Source organism: Tenrec ecaudatus, chromosome 17 (assembly GCF_050624435.1).
Source record: "Tenrec ecaudatus isolate mTenEca1 chromosome 17, mTenEca1.hap1, whole genome shotgun sequence".
Lineage (NCBI taxonomy): Eukaryota > Metazoa > Chordata > Mammalia > Afrosoricida > Tenrecidae > Tenrec > Tenrec ecaudatus.
In genome coordinates this window covers 65,032,646-65,053,485 of record NC_134546.1, presented here as the reverse complement: position 1 = coordinate 65,053,485, position 20,840 = coordinate 65,032,646, and the positions used below count along the sequence as shown (strand labels likewise).

The following is a 20,840-nucleotide window of genomic DNA, read 5'->3' as shown; positions in this document are numbered from 1 at the left end:
ACCCTAAAGAGTCAGTCTCAGACACTCAACAGGGCCAGACCTTCCTGTCATATGGGGACACTGTGAGTTGGAATCCACTGATTGCAGGGGGGTTCTGGTCTACACCAAACTCCAAACTCACAGCCAGAGTCAGTTCTGACTCAGTGTCTCATAAGACAGAACTGCCCCGGTGGGTTTCTGAGGCTGTAATTCTTTTGTTAACATTTTATTAAATACTTTTATTGGGGGCTCTTACATCTCATCACAATCCATACACTCATCCAGTGTGTCGAGCACATTTGTACATATGCTGCCATCGTCATTTTCAAAGCATTCTCTTGCCACGTGAACCCGATACCAGTTCCCCATTTCTGCCCCCTGAGGCGGTAACTCTCTATGGGAGTACAAAGCCTCATCTTTCTTCCTTGGAGCGGCTGGTGATTTCAATCAAGAACTTAGTAGTTCAAACCCACTAGCAGCTTTGCAAGAGCAAGATGTAGCAGTTTGCTTCCATAAAGATTACAGCCTTAAAAACACATGGAACAGTTTCACTCTGCCCGAAACGTCCCTGTAAGTCTGCATCTACTTGATAGCCATGTGGAAGGAGAAGCATCGAAAGCTTTACTGAAACAAGGCCCCACACATTCATTTACGAGCCTGGGGCTTCTTTAGAACAGCAGAACAGGAGTTGCAACAGAGATCATATGGCTAAGTAAGCAGCTAGGTGGGTTGAACTTCCAACCTTAGGTTAGCAGTTGAGCACAAACCATATGCTTCAACTTGTAATTTTTTCTGTCTGATTATCATTCTTCTTCACCCAAGTTTTAAAAATCCGGGACTCTTCACTTCTGTTGGCGTTTACTGACTGGCTAAAGCGCTGTCTCAAACTGGCAAGTTCATACAGATAAAATGTAGGCTAGTAAAAGAAGGGAAAATGAGTATAGGGCTTTTGTTTGGGATGACAAAATTTTCTGGAAATAGTGATGTATTTAAATACTATGAATATCAACTTAACATCACAAAATTATACACTTAAAATGATTAAAATGGCAAATTTTGTTACATGTTACCACAATAAAAAGCCACATATTACATAATTCCATTTATTCAGAATGTCCATAATAGGCCAGAGAGTTGATTAATGGTTGCCAGGGGCTAGGAGATAAAAAGTAAGGAGTTCGACAGTGGTGATAATTATACAACTTGGTGAATACAGTCTACCAACATCACTGAGTTGTACACTTTAAATGGCATGTGAATATTTCAGTAACAAAATTAAAAATAAAATTATAAAGGAACTAGCTTTATGTAAAATCAAGTAGTCGGGATGAAAAAGCTTTATCAATATAGATAGCTCTCAAAATGCAGAATTAAAAATTTTTAAAGCAATTTAGAAAAAGAAAACAGAAACAAAAACCCTAGGAACGATATACCATTTTTGTTTTTAAAAGTCATTTTTTCTATGAAAATACAGCACAGCAAAGAGTTTTTATAATGTTCTGGTTTTTTAATTTCTCAGGTATTTAAAAATGTGAAATAATTATGAAACAAATGTTCACTCAAAATGTGAACAATTACCTACACAAGTTATTCACAAGATTTACAAGTGGCCAAAATGCATATAAAAAGCTATTTATGAACTCATAACCAAATAATTGTAAATTCACACAAAACCCTCTTTAGAATAAAGACCCAGTTTTCAATGCGTGGCCACAGAAGGCACTGAAACATTCGAAGGAGGCATTCTGGACAGGTTTTATGGGGGTAAGCAACCCGAGGGCTCAGTGAGCACTGGTGCCCCCGCCCGGTCAGACGCTGGAGGACAGGGCAGTGCTGTGCTCACCTGCCGGGCTTAACAGAAGCTTGCCTACAAAACACGTGTGTTAAAAAGGCACTCCTCTTTTGCATCCTGACTACTTGATTTTACATACCAACTGTATCTAACAGTGCTGACTTACATATAAGATCAAATTACAGGCAGACTGAAGAATGGTACGCAAAAGAATTAATAGAAAAAAAGGGAACACATTTGTAAATCATGGCCTGCCTGTATGTTGGCATTCATTACATGCTAATTATTCTTTAGGCTTGTAAGAGTGCCATCTTTCTTGGGAAGAAAAAGATGTTTCTCATGGAATCCAGGGTTCTGAGGCCAATGAGGCTGGATGAGCCCCTCAAAGTAGTGCCTTGAGGAAATCTTTAGACTTAAACTAAAGCAGTGGGTCTCAACCTGTGGGTCGCGACCCCTTTGTGGGTCAAACGACCCCTTCACAGGGGTCGCCCGATCCCTAACAGTAGCAAAATGACAGTGATTTCATGGTTGGGGTGGTCACAACATGAGGAGCTGCATGAAAGGGTCGCGGCAAGAGGAAGGTTGAGAATCGCTGTTCTAAAGTCTTCTTAGGAGACCCAACAACAGTTTGGCACAATGATAGAAGAATGTCTGACTTGAGCATTGTGATCGCTTAAAGGATTTTTTTGTGGATCAAATTTATAAGAACTAAAAAGGTTAGATGAGAAGTGACAGAGGATTAAACGTGTGTTAATAATGGTGAAATAACGTGGGAAAGTCATCTCATGGCAAATCTGGGAGAGAGATAACTGCCCCTCTGAGTTCCTGAGACTGTAAACTTTTACAGGACCAAACAGCTTCATCTTTCTCTCATACAACGGTTGGCAGTTTCGAACTGCTGATCTTGTGGTCAGCAGCTCCATTCATAATCCCTACACTACCAGAGGCATTTTAATTAAGAACTGACTCAATGTAGTAAGTTTTGGGGGAAGAATCTGGAAAAAAGAGAAAAATCATACAACTTTAATAATGTAACCAACATCACTGACTTGTACACTCAAAAATAGTTGAGCCAGTGTTATTAAGCAAAACCCGGACGAGAAACTTCCAGTATTCCAGCTACAAAAGAGAGCTTCTTTACGTCTTTCTAAAACAGTTAAAATATATGGTATTTTTTCTTAACATGGTAACCAGTTAATATTCACAGTAGATGTGAACTTTTAACGAAGCCTCAATAGTAAAGTTAGAATACAGAGAATCCTCCCTAGTTAATTATCACAATCTTAAAGTCCTGCCAAACATGACTACCAACCTTCTCAGAAACTAAACGTACAGCAAACTGACATGCACAGAAAGATGCAATTTAAATGATCTCTGAGTCACTACTATTTAATGCTGTAGAAGCAAGGAGTTGCTTCAAAACATCTGGAACAGCATCTTTGCATTTCAGAGATATGTTGGTTTCACACTAACTATAAGAGTCGAACAATAGAAATTCTTAGTGTTTGAAACATTAAAAACTGTCAGATATTTTCTAGAATTATGTGCTCACCTCTTATGGTAGATACTCCTGGGGCAATTACCTAACTACCTAACACTACACAGCCATGTGAAATGGTCAGTAGGTATTTGAGGACTTTACACAGGTTAAGTAAGTCTGGTTCTCCTCATGCCCATGGTTACATATAGGAAAACTCACAAAATCCGTATGTGAAATAAATACATGTAAGCAAAAGAAAGAAGCTAATACAAGAGATGTAAAAAAAATTGTGGAAAAATTCTATTATATTTTGTTCCATTTTTCCACAAACCTTTTGAAACATGTTTATATTTTCTTAATTTATCTCTTATACCACAGTGCAAAGTTTATTAATCCTGGGCAATTTTTGGGTATTTGGTCACACAAGTTTCATTTATATTTTTCTACAGATTTAGAGAAAAGGCAGGGGAAATCAACACAAGAAACAATACTTACATACGAAAGTCTCTACATGTGTACATAAGTCGCCACATTTAGGACAACGTAGCTGGTTCCCACCTTTCCCAGAATTCCCAGAGCCTGATTTCTTGCTGCTTCCATCACTTACTGATTTCTAATGTTTACGGAAGAGAAAAAAAGACCATGTCATTTATGACTTTCAGGAAAACATCTCATACATCACAAATGTAAACTACACCGTGTATAACTACCATTTTCACATTTTCTACAAGGGGATTATTCAGATAATTACTTTCTACTATCACTGGTGTCAAAAATACACACGCTTCTCACTTATTTACTATCTCATTATCTGACATTTCACATATACGATTATAGTTAAAATTTTACTATCCAACTATCTTGTGCCACATGCTATACATCTGTCAGAAGTTAAAGCCCAGGCCAAGCCAGAGTAATGTTGACTGTGATGGTTGAAGTTTTATGTCCATTTGACTGGCCCATGATTCTCAGTAGTTTGTCAGCTATGTAATGATGTAATTTGGCAGTTATAAAATAAATTATTATCTTCCATTTTTGATAATGACCTAGTTTTGAAATTGAGAAGTGGGTGTATTATCACAAAAATCACATCCGTTCTAGTAAATATCTATTTATCTGTACTCCTTCATATAGTATGTACCAATATGAATGATAAATAGCGTTTAAAGACTCAACAAGCACTAGAGAAAAGTTATTATAAGTAGAAAACTACATTTCAACAAAATTGAACCAAGAGTTTTTATCAGGACAGTGATACAACATTCTTCATTAACTTTTCTCACTATTAAAATGGGGATAATTTTGTCCATTTTAGAATGTCATTGTAAGAATTAAGTGCAGACATGAAAACACCTCATTATTTTGTTTAAATGTAGGATTAGTTCAAATGCTTGTCAAATTTACACAAAGAAATCAGCTGTAATTCACTGACACAATACAATCACTGACATCTATTTACTAGGTGCAAATGGTTAACGTAGTGGATGACACAAGATTTATCAGGAGTTGCAAGAGTTACATGAACACAGGAAATTAGGGTTTTTCCAAACTCAGTACCATTAACTATACGCAAGGTCTAATGATACTCCTTTAATACTCAGGGGGGGAGGCGGTTTAGAAATTTTAAATTACTACTTAGTAAGTATAATGTTTACAAAAGTATTTCTAATTCAAACTAAAACACAAATAAACAGATAAAATTCTCTAGCTAATTTTATAGATTTCATATTCTTATAGAAAATGTGCAGAGTATTCATATCATATTTGTTTCAAGGAGGAAACTCAAAGATGTACATGTGCCAATAAAGATAGAACAAATACCTTATTTCCATCTCCAGAGCCATCTTTACTTATGCCATCTTTTGAAGCATAGAATGCTGGTGTTTCTGCAAAGGTTCTAAAAGGAGCTCTCCGTAGAATCTGAGTTTCAAAGGTCCCAAACCTTCCTAAAACTGGGATATGAATCCGACCACTAGAAATACCTGGGGCAATAAAAGAAAGAAATCTATTAACTTTCACAGTGTTTTCAAGACACTTCAAAGTTTCCTATGTGTAACATTTCCATATTTTTAACTAAATGAGCTATTAAGTCTCTTAGTAGATTTAATGTAACTAACTGGTCTTCTCAGGTAACTTATAGCTAAAACTAGAAAAGTAGTGAGGTAGTGGGAGGGGCAGACGAAACCAGAATGCAGTTAATGGTTGGTGCGGCTAGGTGATGGGTATTTGGAGGCTCAATGTTCTATTTTGTGTGTTTGAAAGTTCAAGCATATGAAAATGGGAGCACAACTAATTGATTATGGAATATGATTTTTTATTTGAACCATTTGTTGCACTCCTCAAAACTATACATTCTACTATGTGAGATTATTTGTATTTGGATGTTTAGAGCAAAAAGGAAAATAATGTTTTCTTGTGCATTAGAGGAAGGTTCACAAAGTAGATCACTGTTTTTATAGTCAATAACATCAAGCTTTCCAGTATCTTGGCCTGTTTTTATAATTTTTTTGCCCATCTCCCTTTTCTGGGATATGATCTTCCCCTTCACCCAAGTTAACATCAGTCTACCCACTAGCCCGATTTCTGCTTCCCTTCCTTTCCCTCCCAGGCCTTGGAAGCATCAGTCTGCTTTCTTCAGTGTGAAAACTGGTTTTTATGGGGGGCGGGGAGGAGTGGTTGTGGTGGTAGTGGTAAAACAGTGGTCTCATATATTTGTCCTTTTGAGATAAATTAATTTCATTCAGCATAACGTCATCTCATTCAAGTCATGAAGCATTTTATAGATTTATCATTATTCTTTAATTCGTGTTCGATTGCCTTATCTATCAAAGTTTATTTACCCAGTCTCCCACTGATGGGCATTGAAGTTGTCCCCGCCTTCTTGCTATTGTGAATGTGCTGCCACGAACACTGGTGTGCATACATCTGTCTGTGCCACGCTCCGTATTTCTGAAGGACACATAGCAGTTAGAGGGACTGCTGGTCCCCTATTTAGGAAGTGCAACACTGCTTCCCATCGCGGCTGTACTGTTGCAGTCGTAGCTGCGGTGTGTGAGGTTTCCATCTCTGCAACCTCTCCCGAGTGCGCATCTGGTGCTGTCCATGTGGCAGAATCTTTCAATCAACTCCAACCGTGCTGTTCCTTCTAGTCCCGTTTCGCTGAGTGTTGGTTGGTTTGTCAGTAATGGGGTGAGATTTGATCAACGACTTTTCTGCATCACTTGATATAATCGTGTAGCCCTTTTCCCTTGTTTTAGTTATAGGACAGGCTACTCGATCGCTTTTCTTTTTTTTTTTTAGAAGTCCCCCGAGGGGGTGCACCGTTCCTGGAGGTACTGCAATACCAGGTCAATGCGTGGAGTGGATGGAGCACGCTCCTATTCCAACTCCCTGCTCTAAAAATCCATTTAATATATTGTCCTCGGATAGAGGACGTATCAGACATTAAACTGATAAGAACAGATTCTACACTTGATCTTAGCCAAAAGGCCGAGAAGCGATTCGGATCGCTTTTCTAAAGTCGCGCCATCCTTGCACACCTGGGATGAATCCCACTTGGTCATGATTTTCTGTTATTGGCATTTTGTTGAGAATTTGTACATATATTTTCACAATGGATATTAAGTAGAAATGGTGCCAATTTTTCTCTGAATTGTTGGTAGAGCTAATAAAACTGGTGGACTTTTTTTTTCCTGGTGGTGGTGGTATGGGTGGGGGGGGGGTGTTAACCTGATTGGCTTCTTCTTTTGATGTGTCTTTCATGCTGTATCAGCCAGTGTTCATGTTGGTATTGTGTTTCAAGAAATTGGTCTATTGATTCTAGGTTTTCAAATTTGTTGAAAATACAGTCCTTCACAGTACTGCGTTGTCGTTTTTATTGTAGCTGGTTCTGTTCGCCTGTTGCCCTTAAGTTCTATTTATAGATGAATCTTCTCCTTCTCCTCTAAGTTGACCAGTGGCTTGTCAATTTCATAAATCCTTTCAAACTTGTCTTGTTGATTCTACTGTTTTATTTTCTGCTCTAATCTTTATTTTCTTCAGGTGGCTGAGGGGTTATTTTTCTCCTCTTGCGCTAACTCTTGGGAGATATTGGGTTAAGGTGTTGGTTAAGTTTTTCTTCATTTTCGATGTGTTTACTGATATGGACTGTATCCCAAAGGTTCTGATATGTTGAGTTTTATTCGCAGTTGCTTCAAGAAACTTTAATCTTTCTGCATTTCTTCAATTACTCAGTAGTTTTAAAGCAAGGTGTTGTTCAATTTCAATGTATTTAAATTTTTTCCTGATTTTTCTATTTTGGGTTTATAGTTTTATAGAGTTCTGATCTGAGAAGATAGTTTATAATATCTGATGTTTTAAATTATATTAAAGTTTTTAAATCATTTTATTAGGGGCTCATACAACTCTTATCACAATCCATACATCAATTGTGTAAAGCACATCTGTACATTCATTGCCCTCATTATTCTCAAAACATTTGCTTTCCACTTACGTCCCTAGCATCAGGTCCTCATTTTCCCCCTCCCTCCCTGCTCCCCGCTCCCTCATGAACCCTTGATAATTTATAAATTATTTCATCATATCTTGCCCTGTCCGATGTCTCCCTTCACCCACTTTTCTGTTGTCCATCCCCCAGGGAAGAGGTCACATGTAGATCCTTGTAATCAGTTCCCCCTTTCTATCCTACCCTCCCTCTCCGTTCCCAGTATCACCACTCACACCACTGGTCTTGAAGGGATCATCCGTCCTGGATTTCCTGTGTTTCTGGTTCCTATCTGTACCGCACCATCTGGCTCATCTCCTCCCCGAGACCCTTCTGCAAGGGGATCTCCAGTGGCCTACAAATGGGCTTTGGGTCTCCACTCCGCACTTGCCCCCTCATTCACTATGGTAAGATTTTATGTTCTGATGATGCCTGATACTTGATCCCTTCAAAACCTCGTGATCGCACAGGCTGGTGTGCTTCTTCCATGTGGGCTTTGTTGCTTCTGAGCTAGATGGCCGCTTGTTTACCTTCAAGCCTTTAAGACCCCAGACACTATCTCTTGATAGCTGGGCACCATCAGCTTTCTTCACATTTGCTTATGCACCCGCTTTGTCTTCGGCGGTTGTGTCGGGAAAGTGAGTATCATATAATGCCAGTTTAACAGAAGAAAGTATTCTTGCATTCCGGGAATATTTGAGTGGAGGCCCAATGTCCTTCTGCTACCTTAATACTAAACCTATAACTATATGCACATAGATTTCCCCATCCTCATATATAAATATATTTGCAGGTTTACATGTCTTTATCTAGACCTCTATAAATGCCCTTTGCCTCCAAGCTCTTTCCTCTATTTCCCTTGACTTTCCTCCTCTCTCACTATCATGCTCAGTCCCCACCAGGGTTTCACCAATACCTCTTGGTTACATTACCCTTGATCATGCCCTACCAGGCCTCCCACACCCTCCTCACCACCAATTTGGATCACTTGTTGTTCCCTTGTCCCTGGGTTTGTTAACACCACTACCTTGCCCTCCCTTCCCCTCTCCCATGTCCCCCAGAACTGTCAGTCCCGTTGTTTTCTCCTCCAGATTGTTCATCCAGCCTATCTTATTTAGTTAGACAGACCTGTGGAGATAATAACATGCACAAAAAAAAAAATGACGAGAACGGACAAACAAAATGAACTCGGCACAGAAAAGTATGAGGAACAAAGAACTCACACCACATAATGACAACAATGAATTCATAACTATCAGTAAAGTTGCTCAATGTAAATGGGTGAAATGCCAGTAGCAGGGGGAGAAAAGGCAGATTGGGTAACAAAGCAGGTTCCACCAATATGCTGCTTATAAGAAACACACAAAGACAAACAGCTAAAAATCAAAAATGAAAAAAATACGCTTGTGGCAATCAAAAGAAGAGCAGAAGTGACAATATTAATCTTTAATAAAAGATGGTAAGGCAAAAATCCACAATGAGGCAAAGACGAGTATTACCTAGTGATTAAAGAAAACAGTCATTTCAGTGCTTTCAGTGAAAGACCTCCAAAATGTATTACCATATATACTTGTGTATAAGCCGATATTTTTCACATTTTTAATGCCGTTTTTGTGGTAAAATTAGGTGCCTTGGCTGATAATGGGGTACCTTGCCGCTCCATTCCCTTGCTGTTCTGTTGCACCCCCTTAGTGTTTTTCTCAGTGTGACGGGATCAGATCAGGTACAATTCCCACACAGTGTCTCCGGTGTTGTCCTCTGTAGAGCTATGGGTCAGTGAGGGAGTCATGTCTCATAGTGAGCCTGGCCATGTGGTCCTCTCTGTGGACTGGCTGCTCTAATTGGGTTCATCGACCTCAAGACCTGGTTGGTTAGGATGTGCTCCACTCTCTCTTCTATATTAAGGTTTTCTGGACTAACACATCTAGTCTGGATAATGTTCCACATGAACTGGAAAAGAGTGTGTAGTGATGTGTTGTCACTGAATGAAAGGTTCTAAATGTCAAAGAGGTCAAGTTGATTAACTGTCTTCTTTGCTAAATTTGTTGTTCTGTCCCTCCTCAAGAGTAGTGTATTGATGGTCCTAGTGGAGAAGCTGAGGTCAACATCAAATTTGAAATATTTAAAGTAGATACAAAACTATTTCAGCATTGTAGACAATAGTGTATCCTTGTGGAAGAGGGTGCTGTTAGTAAAACATGTCTCTTGATATCGTACACAACAAATTTCCTCTACTATTTATCAACTGTTTTTGACAACCATGCAATCACAGTTATGTTGGTAGAGAGCCATATATTCTTGGATTTACTGAGACAGATTATGGCAGATTACGAGCTACCCACAGATGCAGCTTTAGTCTTTTTTAGTGGTCTCTCCATTCTTATTTAAAAATGTGAAAGGAAAGCAAGTACCTGAAATAACATATCACTATCTAAAGACATTTTTTTTTTGCTTGTTGGAACCCAAACTGATCTCAGAAATGACTCTATTGAGAAACTTGCCAAGAACAGAAGCCTGTCACCTAAAAGGCTGCTGAACAGCTAGCTGATGGCCTGAACACTGGCAAACATCGTGCTCTCCATTCACACAAAAAAGGCCTGAGAAAGTAGTATCTGATGGAGCAATATTGGCTGCCCTGGGGCAGCACCAAAGAGCTGCACTTATGTGCTCCTATGAGCCTGCCTCTGCCTGCCTGCCTGCCTCTCTCTCTCTCTCTCTCTCTCTGTCTCTGCACAGGTGCTATCGGAATCATCCGAAAAGCAGTGGTTAAATCAGACTAGAGCTTTAAAAATAAAATGTCATTTCCATAATGACTACCAAAGCCCTGCCACCTATCCACAGGTTTATGTGTGAGGCAGAGGCCCCAGATATGCCCTCCTGCCCGCTCCCAATACTTTGAATAATTATATAGGCAGAAAAATACTAGTGATGTTTTGCCGTTTCTAGGGGAAAGTGGCTTTGTTTAAAGTACAGCATGCTTATCTGTAAGAGCACCCCCCATAAAATGATTTACATTCAAAACAAAGCAAAGCATGCTTGTTGACCACTCTATAACACTGAGACACCTTAGTGTTGTTTTTTAATTCTTTAACCAATGGAAAGATACTGAGAGGAGTAAAATAGGATGGATTTCACATTCCACTCCCTAGATCTAGCTTAGGAAACGTGTTCCCCACCTGGTATAAGATCTTAGAAGGGAGTTTTAGTACATGGCCCTTTGATGAAACTTATGAAAAGTAGGTAGAACCTGCCTTGCCCGGCCTCTTTTCTAGGACGCACCATATACATGTGACTTTCAGAAATTTTGTTCACCATTTGATTTTTTAGAATTTCTAAATTATTTTTACTGATATCTGAAAAGTATTGTGCCTTTTTGAAGTATGCCAAATGAACTGAGTTCATCATATGTGTTCCTATCAGTCAATAATATCTGTCAAGCATAAAGTTAGATTAGTTTAACTGTATGATTCAGTGTTTCTAGAACACAGCAAAAGACTTGGTATATAGAAGTATGAGGGGTAGTTGCTAGCAGACACCTATGGAATGATTCACATCCTCTTTCAAATGATGGTCTGGAGACCTGCTTCATGAAGAAGGTAGAGCTGAAGGGGAGGTGAGGAGAACATTTAACATGGGCACTGACCAGGGGGAATTCCTTTGTTTCACACATGAGGACATCTAGAGCATCCAGTTAAGGCGCTCTAGTTTAATAAACATCACAGAAAGTCTTATAAAGACTACTTAAGGGTTAACAGGGGCTTGATCAGCTTATGTTGATGCAGATCCCAGTTTCTTAAAATGTTTAGGTCATCTTTTCTGCCTTCCCAATATCTTAACTCTTGAAACTTTAGTGTTGAAATAATGCTTTCTCATATCGCATTTCTTTGTCTGTGCATTCTTTTCAGATGTATTAAACAAAGAGCAGGGCATTGAGGCCTGCTGTTACTGTGATGGTGCCTACTGCTTCAACACTACACGAATCTCATTACCACATATACTCAAGTATAAGCTGACCCCATTATCAGCCAAGGCACCTAATTTTACCACAAAAACGGCATTAAAAATGTGAAAAATATCGGCTTATACACAAGTATATATGGTAATACATTTTGGAGGTCTTTCATTGAAAGCACTGAAATGACTGTTTTCTTTAATCACTAGGTAATACTCGTCTTTGCCTCATTGTGGATTTTTGCCTTACCATCTTTTATTAAAGATTAATATTGTCACTTCTGCTCTTCTTTTGATTGCCACAAGCGTATTTTTTTCATTTTTGATTTTTAGCTGTTTGTCTTTGTGTGTTTCTTATAAGCAGCATATTGGTGGAACCTGCTTTGTTACCCAATCTGCCTTTTCTCCCCCTGCTACTGGCATTTCACCCATTTACATTGAGCAACTTTACTGATAGTTATGAATTCATTGTTGTCATTATGTGGTGTGAGTTCTTTGTTCCTCATACTTTTCTGTGCCGAGTTCATTTTGTTTGTCCGTTCTCGTCATTTTTTTTCTTTCCTCCTGCTTTGTTGTTTACTAAAGTCTTTGTGGTTTTCCTTTTTATGAGCCTTACCCATTTTTCTTTAAGATTATTTATTAATTTCTTCACAAGTTTACAAGTATGTTCTCTGGTGAAATACACTTGCCTCCCTTGTCCGTTTGGTTTGTATCTATACTTTCCCTCTATTTTGTAATTGTCTTCATTGTAGATTCATGTGATTCCCTAGTTTTTCTATTCTCATCTGTACACGAGTATAAGCTGACCTGAAAATCAAGGGAGGCACCTAATTTTACCACAAAAACTGCATTAAAAATGCACTGAAAAACTCAGTTTGTGCACGGCAAGCTAGTTGTACTCTGAACACTAGCATAAGTGGCTTGACTTCTTCTTGTATGGTAAAACCAGGCTGGTGTCTGTTGCCGTTGTTGATTCTCCAACCAAACAAAGAAAATCCTTTAGTACTTTTTGTAAGGTCTATCTTGATTTCACGAACTGCTTAAATTTCTCATCTGGAAATGCCTTGATTTTTCCTTACATTTGAGGGACAATTTTGCTGGTCCTAAGATTCAGTTGGCAATATTTTCCTTCCAGTTTTATATATATCATCCCATTGACTTCTTGCCTGCATGGTTATCACTGAAAAAAATCCAAGCTTAGTCTTATTGGTCCCCCTTTGTAGGTAACTTTTCACTTTTCTTGAACGGCTCTCAAGATTCTTTCCTTGTATTGCCTATGGACAATTTGATTATGGCACAGTGACTTTCTTTTGGGGTCTATCCTGTTTGATGTTCTTTCAGCTTCTTGAATGGCTACGCTCTCTTCTTTCATAATGTTAGGGAGGTTTTCCTCCAACAGATCTTAGGCAATTTTCTCTATGCTTTTTGGGGGGTTTGCTTTTTCCTGTTTTGAAATATTGACCACACCTGTTATTCTTGATAGTGCCCCACATAATTATAGGATTTGCTTCAGATTTTGTTGTTGTTGTAGTATGTGTGGACTGTTCTTCTTGTAGACAGGTACTGAGAAGTTTGTCTTCAAGTATTGTAAAATGTAACCTTAAAGTTACTCCCATTTATGTTACAATAAAATATATTGTTTTAAAGTTTCAAATTTGCTGCCATCAAGTTTCTAACTCATGACACTACAGGTGAGTACAGAACTTATCCATAAGGTTTCTGAGACTGTAATCTTGATGGGAGCAAACAGGAGCATTTTTCTTAGGAAGAGTAGCTCATGGATTTGAACTACTGATCTTGCAGTTACCAGTCCAATGACTAACCAGTAATTTAGACTATCTGGTGCCACAAGGGAGTCCCTGGGTAAAATAGTTGGAATTGACTCCGCAGGGACAGGGAAGTGGTAGTTTGTTCAGGGAAGTAATTCTCATCTTCCCTGCAGGTGCTTAGGGTTCAATTCCTAGGCATACACTACCACCACCTGACGGTGAAGGCTTACATGGGGTTATTATAATGAACAGGTTTGAACAAAGTTTCAGGAATAGGCAAACCTGAGAATCTACTTCTGAATTAGGAAATGAAAACCACAAGTGATCATGGGGATGATGCAGATTCTGGCAGCATTTCCTTGTTTTACACAGTTCACCTGTTTTACATGGGCTCAAGTTGAGCCAATTCAAACAGCTAACAAATGGCAACAAAGTTAATGTGCTGGAGCAAAAGGAAACCTAGTAAACCAATGGTTCTCCAACTTAAACACGCACCAAAATCACGAGAGCCTGCTACAAACACATATTGCAAGGCTCTTTCCTGAATCTGATTCACCAGGTAATGCTGATGCTGTTGGTCTGGAGAACCTCAATTTTAAAACCACCAAACTAGAGGTCAGGGAAACTTACTACTGCAAATGGAACAACAAGAATGCAAGTAAAAAGAATATTGATACCCGGGGATCTATATATAACCTCCTCCCTGGGGGATGGGCAACGGAAAAGTGGGTGAAGGGAGACGCCGGGCAGTGTAAGATAAGATAAAATAATAATTTATAAATCATTAAGGGTACATGAGGTAGGGGGTGCTGGGAGGGAGGGGGAGGGAAAAAGGAAAATGAGGAGCTGATTCCAGGAACCCTAGTGGAAGGCGAATTTTGAGAATGAGGGCAACGAATGTTTAAGTGTGCTTTACACAATTGATGTATGGATAGTCATAAGAGCTGTATGAGCCCCAATAAAATGATTTTTTTAAAGAATATTGACACATGGTGAAAAAGACAATGTCACTAAACAATTTATGTAGAAACTGTCAAATGGGAACGGAATTTGCTCTGTAAAATTTCACAACAAAATATATATATATATTCTGAAGCCCACTGTACTAAATGATTAAAATGACCATTTTCATGGCCAGTCAATTCCAACTCATATTGACACTATAGGACTAGGTAGAACTGCCGATTTGGGTTTCTACGATTCTAACTCTTTAGTAGTAGAAAGTCTCCTCTTTCTCCTGTGGAGCTGCTGGTGGTTTTGAACTGTGGACCATGTGATTAACAGGTCAGGAGCATAACCACTGTGCTATCAGGGCTCCTTAAAATGGCCATTAGTCAATAAAATTTATAAAATTTTCATAGAAAGCAAATAAGTTGTAAGAAACTAAACAGAATATTTTAAAATAAGTAACTCTTTTTGTGCCTTTGACAATATGGTAAATAAAGCCTACGGATGGACCTCGTGTCAGAATAATGTTAAAATACACAGTAAAATAAAAGAAGCTTATTATCAAAATATTTTAAACTATGCTTTTTAATTAACAAAAATTAAACAAATCTAATAACTGTCACAATTTCAAACTACCGTGTTTATAAGCCGAGTTTTTCAGCAAAATGTGCTGAAAAACTGGGGTTTGACTTATACATACGTCAGTGGAAACCTCATGAAGCCTGACATAGAGTTAATAGCAAAGTGGGTTTGAGATGCATGGGAAGACATTCCAGAAGACATGGTGCGACGTGCCTGCCAGAAATGTAGTATTAGTAATGCTATGGATGGCAGAGAAGCCTGCGCTTTGCATGAAAATGACAGCAGTGATAGCGATGACGGCGATCTCAGTGAGGACAGCTTCTGTGATGACCTCACACCAGCTGAAGCTCTGCATTGGGATACGGATGATGATGAGGAATCCAGTTTTGAAGGATTTTAACTCTTTACATTTTAGCTTGGTTGCTGATTGAGCTCAGGGAATAGTACTCTTAAGGTATCATTGTTGATACCTTATTGTTTTCGTTGAACCTATTTTCCACTTACTGTGCTGGTTTACTAATGTTAAATGCCTTGTCCTTTTATTTATGTTTTTATTTAAAATAAGTATTTAAATACATTACCCCACTGATGTCTCAATTTTTAGTAATTTTATTTTCATTTGTTTTGATTATAGAAACTCACCAATAGCTTCTTCATTTTCCACCCTAGGCTTATACTCGAGTCAAAGAGTTTTTCTGGTTCCCAGGTAATAATTAGGTACCTCAGCTTATACTCAGGTCGGCTTATATTCAAGTATGTTCGGTAGTAAAAACATTAAAAATCGAGATTTTCAGCAAATGTAATGTGATATAAAAATGTGATCATATAGCATCTGGGGTCTTAAAGGATTGAAGGTAAATAAGCGGCCATCTAGCTCAGAAGCAACAAAGCCCACATGGAAGAAGCACACCAGCCTGTGCGATCACAAGGTGTCAAAAGGATCAGGTATCAGGAATCATCAAAACAAAAATTACATCATAGTGAATGAGGTGGGGAATGTGGAGTGGAGACCCAAAGCCCATTTGTAGGCCACTGGACATTCCCTTACAGAAGGGTCTCAGGAGGAGAAAAGCCAGTCAGGGTGCAATTTAGCAATGATGAAACACCCAACTTTCCTCTAGTTCCTAAATGCTTCCCCCCCCCCCCATCATGATCCAATTCTACCTTACAAATATGGCTAGACCAGAAGATGTACACTGGTACAGACAGGAACTGGAAACACAGGGAATCTACGGTGGATGATCCCTTCAGGACCAGTGGTGTGGGTGGGGATACTGGGAAGATGGGTTGGAAAGGGGGAACTGATTATAAGGATCTACATGTGACCTCCTCCCTGGGGGACGGACAACAGAAAAGTGGGTGAAGGGAGACGTCGGACAGGGCAAGATATGACAAAATAATAATTTATAAATTATCAAGGGTTCATGAGGGAGTGGGGAGCGGGGAAGGTGGGGAAAAATGAGGACCTGATGCCAGGGGCTTAAGTGGAGAGCAAATATTTTGAGAATGATGAGGGCAATGAATGTTCAAATGTGCTTTACACAATTGATGTATGTATGGATTGTGATAAGAATTGTATGAGCCCCTAATAAAATGATTAAAAAACAAAACAAAAAAATATGTACTCTTGACTGGTGACAAACTCAAAGACAGTAGTACTGCTATGGTTTGTTTACATTCATACTTAAATGAAATGCTGTATTTCAGTTAAAAATTGTGAAAATACAGTTCCTAAGTCCTCTGAATTCTGGCAACAGAACCCCTGGGGATCTGCAAAACCCAAGTGATGACCCTCTAAAAGTCAAAATGGGAAGTGTATCACATAAAGTATCATATTGCACAAGCCTCCTTGGCAGCAGTGACAGTTAAAGGTTAAACTATTTACAAAACTTTTGTCTTACAGATAAAGCTTCCTAGGTTCAAAGCAACTGTTTTTAAAAATAAATATTTAATTTGTACTTTAGAAATAAATGAATATAAAAACTATGGAAATTTTTAAATTATCTGTGGTGACAATATTTAAATGTACAACCGATGAAATAGCAAATCAAATTAGATTTCTGGTTAAGCACATAACTTTCTAACCTCTAACACAAATTGAAAAAATATTGTAAACAAAGCTAGCAATCTGATGGTTGCTTTATTAATTTTATTAATCTGATTTTCATTTTCTGCCTAAATTCTTCTTTCATGAATTCTAAATACCATCTAAATTCTAAATATATTATTGCTTTGACAGCTTTTCTCATGTTTAAGAACACATTATGGGTTTTCATTAAGACTATCTGCTGATCAGAAGATGAGTAAGAGAGAAATGGTGATTAAGAATGGTATGTAATGAAGAAATAAAAATGATTATTTGTTCACTTTGCCTTATAATTTTGTCCTGCATTTAATCATGGAAACAGGCATTAAAAGGCCTGCTGAGAATTGTTAAATAGACACATGATGTAACTATCACGAAAATTATGCACAGCAACAAGTTTCTTCATTTATATTCTCATGAGACACACCCTGTGATTGAACAGGACGTTACAGGAGGCCCCATAATTTCTATTAACTAAATTCAGATCAAGAACATCTTCAGAATTTTTAAATACAACTAAGAATTTCTGCATCCTCCACTCAGAAAACCAATTAACCTATCTCTATGTACTCAAGGCATATTTTTAAAAACATAAAAATTTAAAAGCACTAGCAATTTAGGTAGGAAAATATCTTTCTTTAAATTTCTACATTACTATAGTTTTCAAAGAGCATTCTATTCTCACTACTCTCATTAAATTGATCAAACAGTCCATGAGGGGGGAAAAAAGATTCAAGATCTAGTAAAATTTACTTTTCTAACTACCACTTAAAATGTGAAGCCTATTGGCCCGTCCAGGGAAATAAGCAGTTCTGTATTTTAGAAGCACTCTTCAAATCTCAATACTTAATTAATTTCACAGGTAGTCCATTTGCTACTTCGTTCTCATACAAAACTATTAAATTCTAGAACTAGATTGGATGCTGTCATATTTGAAGCTCAATTTTGGACTTTACAGTAAAAATAAGTTCTGCATTTCTGTAAACCGATGACTTAAAAATTTTTTTAAACTCCTGGCAAATTTATAGTGACAGATACACAAGTAGAAAATAATTCTGAAATAAGTCATCCATTTGTGCTGATTTGCCTAATAATTAAAACAACAACAGTTGTCCTTGAGTTGACTCCACTCACGGTAACTTCCTCTGTATCAAAACGGGCTAATTTTTCAAAAATATATGGCCAACCTTTTCTTCTAAAGTGCCCCTGGTTGGATTCCAGCTTCCAACTGTTTGGTTAACAGCCCTCAGTGTATTAACCATTTATTTGTACCAGCAGAGCTTTCTTCCTACTGGTATTTCATGTTTTCAAGGAAACATTGATTGCTTGAAAAGAAAACAAACTTACACTTCTCCTATCATTCAGCTTTCAGGAACTTTTGGCTGACACCGTATCAAGAGTATTCTCACAGAAGCCTTCCCTACGGAGCGCAATATTACTTTACCCATCCTTAGAAAAGATGGTTTAAACTTGAGGGTGAGGATGGATTCACCATCCTTACCTTCAGCACCAAAAGCGTCCGGCGTATGGCCGCCCTTCAACAAACATGTTAGAATTAACTACAAAGAGCGGCCAATTCCAAGGGTTTGCAAGTCAAATCCCTGAAATAGAGACGTCTACATGCTATAACTTAACAAAGTCCTTAAATTAATCCACTCCCTTGTCTGTGTCACGTTACAAAACTCGCACGTAACTTTTAGTCCCTTGCGAATAAACTGCTAGAAAGTACTCTTTTAGTAAAGGGAAGAGATTTTATAATCGCTACCAACCTAGAAATTGGTGAGAGGGGACACTTTAAAAAAAATGTCTATTCAAGGGTCAAGCATTCCTCTAGAAGTTAATGATTACAAGCAAGCTCTAGCCTCCTGCTCGGATATTCCCATGGCTTCTCACAATCTCTTGGATGGGACAGCTGGCTTTCCCAGCTCCGCACAAGCTGAAGGAAAGGTACACAGGCGCCACCCTATAGAAAATCTGGACAACTGTCAAGTTGGGAAAGCCGGAAAAACTAGTGCTGACACAACGCAAGCACTTCGACGAGGATTTCTGGGACGTGGTTGGCTGCGGCCCGAGACTGTCCCGGGGCCGGGAAACGAGCGCCCCGCTAGTCTCGGTGTCCGCACAATGACAGTGACACGGCGGCCGTCCCGCGCCCGCGGCCGGACAGCCGGCTCGGCACTCCGCGGGCCGGGCGGCGGGCGTGTTACCCGCAAAGTGACAGCCCGAGCCCCTGCCGGAGGCCGCCAGGGGAAGCTGGCCAAGTTCCGCACCCGGACCGCGGCAGGTGGCGGTTCCGGAGAGGTTCTAGTCGGGTCGGGGGGCACTTCACACCCGCTGTGCTTCGTCCGGGGGCTCTGCGAACCGGCCACTTCGGCTCAAAGTCGGGCGCCCTCAGGACGCCAGGAGGGGAGCACGAGGGGTGTGCTTCGCCTTCGGGCAACAGCTGCTCCCGCGGCTGGCAGGGAAAGCGGTGCTGCCAGGCCAAACGTCGTTCACCCCTCGCACCCCGCGTGCGGGGCAGGCCGCGTGCCCTCCCCGAGGCCCCACCCGCCAAGTGGTCGGTTTCCCCGGCGCCGGCGACTCACGCACGGAACTATTTCGTTACCTCTTTGCGCGGAGGCGAGCGAAGATGTAAAGAGCCGCGCAGCGACCGTGCTGCAAGTACAAGCGCCGCAGCCGGACATCTCCGCGGGGCCTAGACGCGGGCTGCGCCCCCTCGTACCCTCTGGGTTTCAGGCCCGAGCCTTCTCGCAGGTCGGGCCGATGTAATCGCGGGCCCTCCGGGCGGCCCTGGGCCCAGCGTGGAGCTCACCCGCTCGGCAGCCAGTACGTCGTCCTCCCCGCGTCCCGCCGCCGTCCACTTGCGAGAGCAGACACCTAGCCCCCTCCCTCCCCCTTCTCCCCCCACCCCCCGCCCGTCGGCCCCGGGAGCGTGCGCGCGCCTGCGTCCTAGGCCCGGGAGGGGCGTGAGGACGCACCGCGCCTGCGTGAAGGGAAGGGGGCGGTCACCTGGGCGCCAATGAGCACGCGACGGCGGGCTGTTTGGCCCAATTGCAGGGACTACAGATCCCGAAGCGCAATTCTTCCGGAAGCTCTCTTACCGTCGGGGTTGAAAGGTGAGCGCTCGCCGGCGGAGTGCTGGGTGTTAGGAGGTGTGTTCCCAGCCGGCTGGTTAGTTCTCTGTTGGTGGCTTGGTAGATGAGGCCGGTACCTTGACTGGACCCCGAGTTAGTCTTTAACGTAACTTGACTTTCCCTATGGTTCTGATCCCTAGTTTGATAACCTGTAACCGCGAAATTGTATTTTTGCCTGGGTTTCTTGAGTTGCATATAAATATCAAATTGCAGACTTGGTGACAGCGCCTCTTTACCTAATGGTGGTAATGCGTTCAGCTGATGCAAGTCCCCAAATGCTTTATGGTCTTTTTTTCAGTTACCTCAAAGCTCACTGTCATGATTCCAACTAAGAGCGACCCTACATAAGGTTTCTGAAAGACCAAATTTTTACGGCAGCAGACTGCCTCATTCTCACCTTAGGATCGACTGGTGGGTTTGAATTGTCAGCTTTGCAGTTATTAGCCTAATGCTAAGGTGACCACAGCCTGCTAAATAGTCCCATAAGCCCTCGTCAACTACCCTTGGGGCCCTTCTTTCGGCAGGGCTGAAGCAGACTGACTAGCTGTACATGGCGAATGGTCACCACTCTGACCTGTCTCCCATCTGTGCTCACCTCAACCTATAGATCAAGAGAAATTGCCAGGAGAGTTTGAG

At 40.4% G+C, this 20,840-nt stretch overlaps 1 protein-coding gene and 1 non-coding gene across 2 annotated transcripts in view; both read right to left on the bottom strand.

The window, feature by feature from the left end:
* Positions 1–19,950, bottom strand: part of CLPX (caseinolytic mitochondrial matrix peptidase chaperone subunit X) — a 47,972-nt gene extending 28,022 nt beyond the window's left edge. Inside the window, exons 1-3 of the mRNA XM_075535243.1 lie at positions 19,676–19,950; positions 5,073–5,233; positions 3,747–3,864 (exon numbers count right to left, since the gene is read on the bottom strand). Of these exons, the coding sequence (XP_075391358.1) occupies positions 3,747–3,864; positions 5,073–5,233; positions 19,676–19,754 (358 nt within the window). The 5' untranslated portion in view covers positions 19,755–19,950. The remainder of the gene's footprint in view (positions 1–3,746; positions 3,865–5,072; positions 5,234–19,675) is intronic.
* Positions 6,562–6,752, bottom strand: LOC142431275 (U2 spliceosomal RNA). The gene has a single exon (XR_012780805.1). It is a non-coding gene; the product is annotated as a U2 spliceosomal RNA (small nuclear RNA).
* Positions 19,951–20,840: the final 890 nt, after the last annotated feature.